The sequence below is a fragment of the Asparagus officinalis genome, chromosome 10 (assembly GCF_001876935.1).
Source record: "Asparagus officinalis chromosome 10, Aspof.V1, whole genome shotgun sequence".
NCBI lineage: Eukaryota > Viridiplantae > Streptophyta > Magnoliopsida > Asparagales > Asparagaceae > Asparagus > Asparagus officinalis.
In genome coordinates this window covers 16,364,442-16,371,061 of record NC_033803.1, presented here as the reverse complement: position 1 = coordinate 16,371,061, position 6,620 = coordinate 16,364,442, and the positions used below count along the sequence as shown (strand labels likewise).

At 37.4% G+C, this 6,620-nt stretch overlaps 1 protein-coding gene across 1 annotated transcript; it reads left to right on the top strand.

Moving 5' to 3' along the window:
• LOC109825413 (protein SLOW WALKER 1) lies at window positions 2,582-5,899 on the top strand. The gene is made up of 2 exons (XM_020392269.1): window positions 2,582-3,016; window positions 4,384-5,899. Exons 1-2 carry the CDS (start codon window positions 2,678-2,680, stop codon window positions 5,626-5,628), a joined length of 1,584 nt encoding a protein of 527 aa, XP_020247858.1. The 5' UTR covers window positions 2,582-2,677; the 3' UTR covers window positions 5,629-5,899.

The following is a 6,620-nucleotide window of genomic DNA, read 5'->3' as shown; positions in this document are numbered from 1 at the left end:
AAAAGCGTGAGCAGTAATGAACAGTAACAGAGACGGAAATGAACAGTAACAGAAGCAAACTAGATATATTTACATAAGAGTTTTACAAACTAGAAAGAAATCAAACTTAAAAACTTACAGACCGAAAGCTGGGAGATCCTGCTGGAACTAGTAATAGAGCACACAAAACACTCAAAAGAAAGATTAAAAGCAAACTTCACTCACACTCAAACTAAAACTTAAAACTGAAAAGAGGAAACTGGAGGGATTCCACAAGAGAGGATAAGACTTCAACTCTCCAAAACGCCTCCCTGAATGCTTCAACTTCTTCTCCTTTTATAGACTTTTTCTGGCACTGTGCAAAGGATTCCTTTTCATTCTTTAAAGCTTCTTTGGAGGTCCCCACCGTCTTCAATTTTGTCAACACCTACGGATCGTAGAGTAGGCTAGCCTTTTTGACCAAAATTTCTTCTTTGTTAAGCATCTAAGGCTGATTGGTTATAGGTATATAGGCTTGCAGTCTACTTTATTTAGCTGTGTAAGAAAATTATAAAAGTTAGATATTTTAAACTTTTGGAAAAAACAATATTTGATCGACTTAGTATTTAAGCCATTGATATTAATCAGTAGTTACCATAGGTTAATGGTATATGAATTTTACCATATGTTAATGGCGAATTTTGCCATATGTCACAGATCATCCCACCTATGTGTTACCTCCTCGACCAAATCGCTGTCAATTGATGCGTTATTCGAAGAGAGGGCTTCCTCTTGATATTGTTTTGCACCAATAAAGACATCATAAGCTTCTTTAGTTTCTGGCCCAATGGGTGGATTGGTCATCCATTTATCGATGACTGCCTTTGTAGCTCTGTGATGTGAGGTTTCCCCCATGCAAATATCAGTGCAGATGATTCTGAGCCCATCAGTCATAAAGTAGGAATAATCATCGAATAAAGTTTCAAGTTTTTGATAGAAACGGATGGTACTTTGAAAACGATCGAGGCCTGTATCATAGCGTTCCTCATTAAACCATGAACTCCAAGGAAGAATTTCATAGAAAGTAGAGATTTCCCAAATTTGTAAGCTCGGAAAATAGTCAGGTCCGCTTCGTTCATGTAAGGTAGCTGTAATGTTAAATTGAAGATGTGCCAAAGTTATTGGAGACAAAAAGATGGCTGTCTTGATTATGACTGGCAGACCCCTAAGCCTTAATGGATTGTAGAAGAATGGAGGTTCCCTTGCGATTTGTAATTCGTAGACAAGTCCAGCATCAATATGCGGGATGTAGACAGGAAGATGATTAATATTTATCGTGAATCTGGGAGATATATATATATATATATATATATGTGTGTGTGTGTGTGTGTGTGTGTGTGTGTGTGTGTGTGTGTGTATATATATATATATATATGTGTGTGTGTGTGTGTGTGTGTGTGTGTGTGTGTGTGTGTGTGTGTAAATACACACACACATACATACACACACATACATGTATATACATATACATACATACGTATATATGTGTATGTGTGTGTATATATATACATGTGTGTGTGTGTGTGATTCTAAGGAGCCACTTTAGATTTAATCTAAGGATGTACCTCTTGAAGTTTGGATTGAGCTATTTAATGGGCGATTCACTCCATTCATTAAGATCTAAATATCTTAGAACATCTGTAAAATAAAATCATGATGTTTCATATTTTTCGATGTCTCTTTAGTTGTATTGTCGTAAAATAGTTAATTTTACAATCACTTTATACATGAGTAACTACAACTCAGTAATTGATTGCATATTATGTAATTGAAAGGTGCAACTTTAGATGCCCCCCCCCCCCCCCCCACACACACATATATACATATACAGAAAAAATTTTAAATGAGATAGTGAGCTCAAATTCTTACCGTGAGCTACCCCCAATAGGCTACTTGATATAATGATCGACACCACGCATCGTGATTTACACTCATCATGATCTATATGTAGAAAAAATTATATTATTTTGAAAATTTTAACTATTGTTTTATCTACATGTAGAACAAATGGCTTTTAAGCTGCCTGAAAAATTAACATATCAAATTAGTTTGATTTATTATCTAGAAGACTCTAAGTTATGTGAAAATTTTACCATATATATTTGATGATGTGTTGAACAAAATGTATGACGTCGATTATGAATTTGATAAGCCAATTAGCCAAGCTCACTATAAGATTTGAGCTCATCATCTCACAATATCATTACTACATATATATAACCTAAGTTGCGGGAGTTTCGTAAAGTTCTTTCATTTGTTTTATTTTTTAATCTTTGATATATGATTAAGAAAAACATTGACAAGCTACGACCCGAACGATTTGGAGGTTCTAAAATGCCTCCAAATGTCTTGAGTTTGATTCGAAATGGGCTATTAAAAAAAAGGAAAGCATTGAAACGCAAGAAAGTGTATAGGATTTAGTGTCCACATAAATAGATGATACTTAAAAAGCAGCCTGGCTCATTTTCGGTATTCTGATTAAGGCCTCCCTTCCCTTCAAAACGTCTGCCACAAAGCCGAAGCCCATTTGTAAACCTGGACTATTTTACCCGGCCCTTTAAAAGCAACAATCCTCTCTCTCTCTCTCTCTTTCTTTCTTCCCAAAACCTCAAACTCACTCCCAAAACACAGCCAAACCCTAGACCCTAAAACCCTAATAATGGCGGCGGACACCAGCAAACCCTTCTTCCCCGTGGAATCCCGTCACCGGCCTCGCCAGCCCAAAACCCTAACTCCCAAATCGAGATTCTGGCGTTCTTTCAAATCGGCCCCTCTCTCAAATAATCTAATTCTTCCCGTAACTTCTATTGAGTTCTCGCCTTTGGCTCCTCACGATCTCGCGTTTTCCGTGTCGGCGTCGATTCATTTGTATAGTGGGAGTTCTCTGACGCCGAAATCGTTTTCGCCGTTGGGTTCTTTCTCTGATGTTGCGTATTCGCCTTCGTTTCGATGCGATGGGCAGTTGCTTGCTGCTGGGGGAGAGTCTGGACTCGTTCAGGTGAGACCATTTTGATGTGTTTTGTTGTTTGCTGGCGAAATTGATGTTTGGTTTTGTCCTACTTGATGCAGTTTAAAGTTGAAATTTTGGTTGATGTGGAAGTAAGATTGAATAGTGGGGCTGAAACCAAGTTGAAATTTACAGAGAGGCTTTGCAGTTTCTGATGTTTGTTCATGAGTGTTGAAATTTTGATCGGTTGGTATCAATATATGTTGAAACTTTGGTCGGAGTTAAGGTGTTTTATTATTTGAAAAGTTGGGGATGAAATTAGTTTGTGCTAGAGGGTGATGCATGGTTTCGTGTATGATTAGTGTTGAGCTGAACCTTTCATGCTTTATATCATGTTGATGGAATTGAGTACTGTTCCATATCAGTTTTTATTATTGACCTTTAGTGTGAAGAACTGTTTACCTAACTTGATACTTCTATATGTTGTTTACTATCAATATTTGCAGTTAGAACACAGAAATTGTGTCTACAATAGAGACATTTTGACAAGCAGTGTACCGATAAAGGAGAGCCCCCGCAAGTGTCCTACTGTCTGGGGCTTGGGGCCTCGGCTCAAATGGCCAAGGGTCGATCCATGTCTATTGCATGCCGATCTCCAACTGCTAACTATTACGCATTACAGCACTTTTGCTATTCACCTGGGTATGGGCGCCGAGGGGGAGAGGTTGCTGGGGTTTACCTGGCTGGTACTAAGCCAAGGTTCCTCGCGCGCGCGCGCACAAAGAACAGAGAAAGTGAAGAGGGGCATCTCTGTTTTCATTTCTCTTTGAAACCAACTTTTGAACATACTGGTTCAAATTCTGAACATTCTGATCCAATGCTTGCTCTTTTTGTTTTCATTTGGTCATATACTGACTATATGCCATATGCTATTCACATTTACCATTTCACTCTAAAATTTGTTTTATTGTAAGTCTGTATAGTTCACTAGTGGCAGATTGCTTGTTATCGTTTTACTTGTGTGCAAATGTTAGTAATTGTTTAGGTGGCTTGACATTGTTCATATTTATGTAATTTACTACTGATACTTGCACTTAGAACACAGGAATTTCATCCGCAATAAGAGAACTTTTGACAAGCAGTATATGAATAAAGGAGAGAGTGAATAGGGGTATCTTGATTTCATAGTAACCAATTTTTGAGCATATTAGCTCAAATTATTGACCGTGTGATCCAATGCTCGGCTTTACCATTTTCAATAGCATAAGTGATAAGTCAAAGATTGACTACAATCTATATGCTACATGCTACTTACAGTTAGCATTTCATTCTAAAATTTGGTATTGATTATTCACTGATGGCAAACTTTGTTTTCTTTTTTTATGTTGAATTGCTCATGAGCGTTGAATTATGTGCAGGTCTTTAAACTTGATAAGGCTGGCCATGCTATCCGTCGCCTACGTGCACACTCTCGCCCTGTACATGTAGTTCGTTACCCTCGAATTCTTGACAAGCTACATCTATTTTCTGGAGGCGATGATGCCTTCCTAACTTACTGGGATGTACCCTCTGAGACCCAACTCTTAACAGTCCCTGGAGCCCATAAAGACTACATTCGCGCTGGCTCTACATCCCCAATCAGCTCAGAAGTCATAGCCACGGGATCGTATGATCATTCTATCAAAGTTTGGGATGTTAGAGTATCAAATAGTTCAAGCCCAGTTATTAATTTTGATCATGGACACCCAGTTGAGAGTGTACTCTTCTTACCTTCTGGTGGTCTTATTGCAACCGCTGGGGGTAATAGTGTCAAAATTTGGGATGTTATCGGTGGCGGGAGATTGATTCATACATTGGATAGTCATAATAAGACAGTAACATCAATGTGTCTCGGAAAAATTGGTACTGAAAATGGCGGAGAGAGTAGAATTATGAGCGTGTCAATTGATGGGTATTTGAAATGTTTTGATTTTGCTGCTCTTAAAGTTACTCATTCAATGAGGTACCCAGCTCAGTTGTTGTCTGTGGGGTTCTCTCCATCAGGAATAGCTCGGGTTGTGGGGACTTCAAATGGAAATGTATATATTGGAAAGAAAAAGAAAAAGGATGATGAGAAGATGGAAATTGTTGATGACTTCAGTGCTTTTCGTCCTGAGCCTAAAGAAAAGGTTTTGAGGCCAACCAATTTTAGATACTTTCATCGCGGCCAAAATGAGAAGGCACTTCAAAGTGATTTTGTTGTGAAGAAGCCAGCCAAGGTGAAATTGGCAGAGCATGATAAGCTTTTGAAGAAGTTTCGGCATAAAGATGCACTTGTTTCTGCATTGAATGGAAAAAATCCTAGTGGCATTGTGGCAGTTATGGAAGAATTGGTAGCAAGAAAGAAGCTTGTTAAGTGCGTGGTGAATTTGGATGTGGATGAGCTTGGATTGCTATTAGGGTTTCTTCATAGAAATGCTACATTACCGAGATATGCAAGGTTTTTGATGGGTTTAGCGAAGAAAGTTATTGAGTTAAGGTCTGAGGATTTGCAGAGTTCAGAAGAGTTGAGGGTTCATGTCAGGAATTTGAAGCGGATGGTTGCTGAGGAGATAAAGATACAACGGTCTTTGCAAGAGATTCAAGGGATGATCTCGCCTTTGCTCGCAATTGCTGGAAGGTAGATTTTTGTTGCTGCAGCTTTCTGATGTATGAATATGATATCTACACATCGTTTTTCGAGGCACAAGTTAATGTAGACATTTTTATATAGGGGTTTTTTGCTATTTTCCTTTAATTCATGAGTTTTGTAATCGGTAGAAGGCTTTGCGTTGCTACCAGATTGCTTGTTGTATTTGATGCCTCTACAATCAGTTCTATAGATGCTTTGGTTCTTGATTAATTGAACCTGTAACCAGTAATTTGTTTTTGCAATTCAGTTTGTTATTTAATAGTGTATTTGACGTTTTTACTTATTATTCTGCGTGGGCCTTTGAAAATATTTCTGATGTTACAGTGTAATAGCATATAACTTGGAACGCTCTCGTTATGTTTTATAAGAATAATCTAACAGGTTTAATATTTAATATCTCTATTGCAAAGAAGTCTTGTAGTGAAATATTTTCTCTGTGTAATCCTGCAACAAAGCCCTATTATTTCATAATGAGTGAGGTACTTGAACTTGAGCTGTGAACATAAGCAGGCAATGAATCAATAGCATCTGTTGACTCATGTTATACTAAGGTAATGAATTAATGGTATTTGAAATTCATGTTATATGTTGGAATTTTGATTTCATGCCCAATGCCTCATTTTTCACTTCTGTGGTATTTAATTTTTGTTGTTTTATTATTTCTTATTGGGTTTATTATTCAGATTATCTGTTACAGGTCAATAGAGTACAAAAAATTCGAAGAGCTGCTAAACTGTGTTTTTTCTATGGTAAACGAGAGCAACAGGTCTTTTTCTATTTTACCGCTACTTTGGAGATAAAACCAATGTTACGAAGCTCACCTGCTCTTTTTTCCTTTACTGCTACTTTGTTTTTGTTTCCTCAACATTTAACTATTTCAACATTTTATATGATTTCAAGGACTAATATCAAAATATGAAAGATATATGGGACTAATATGAAAATACCCAAAATTTAGGATAGGAGAATTTTTTTAAAAAGACC

Coding starts and splice junctions, on each gene's coding strand:
- LOC109825413 (XM_020392269.1), top strand. CDS start 2,678: ATGGCGGCGGACACCAGCAAACCCTTCTTCCCCGTGGAATCCCGTCAC. Junction 3,017..4,383: donor GAGAGTCTGGACTCGTTCAG/GTGAGACCATTT, acceptor AATTATGTGCAG/GTCTTTAAACTTGATAAGGC.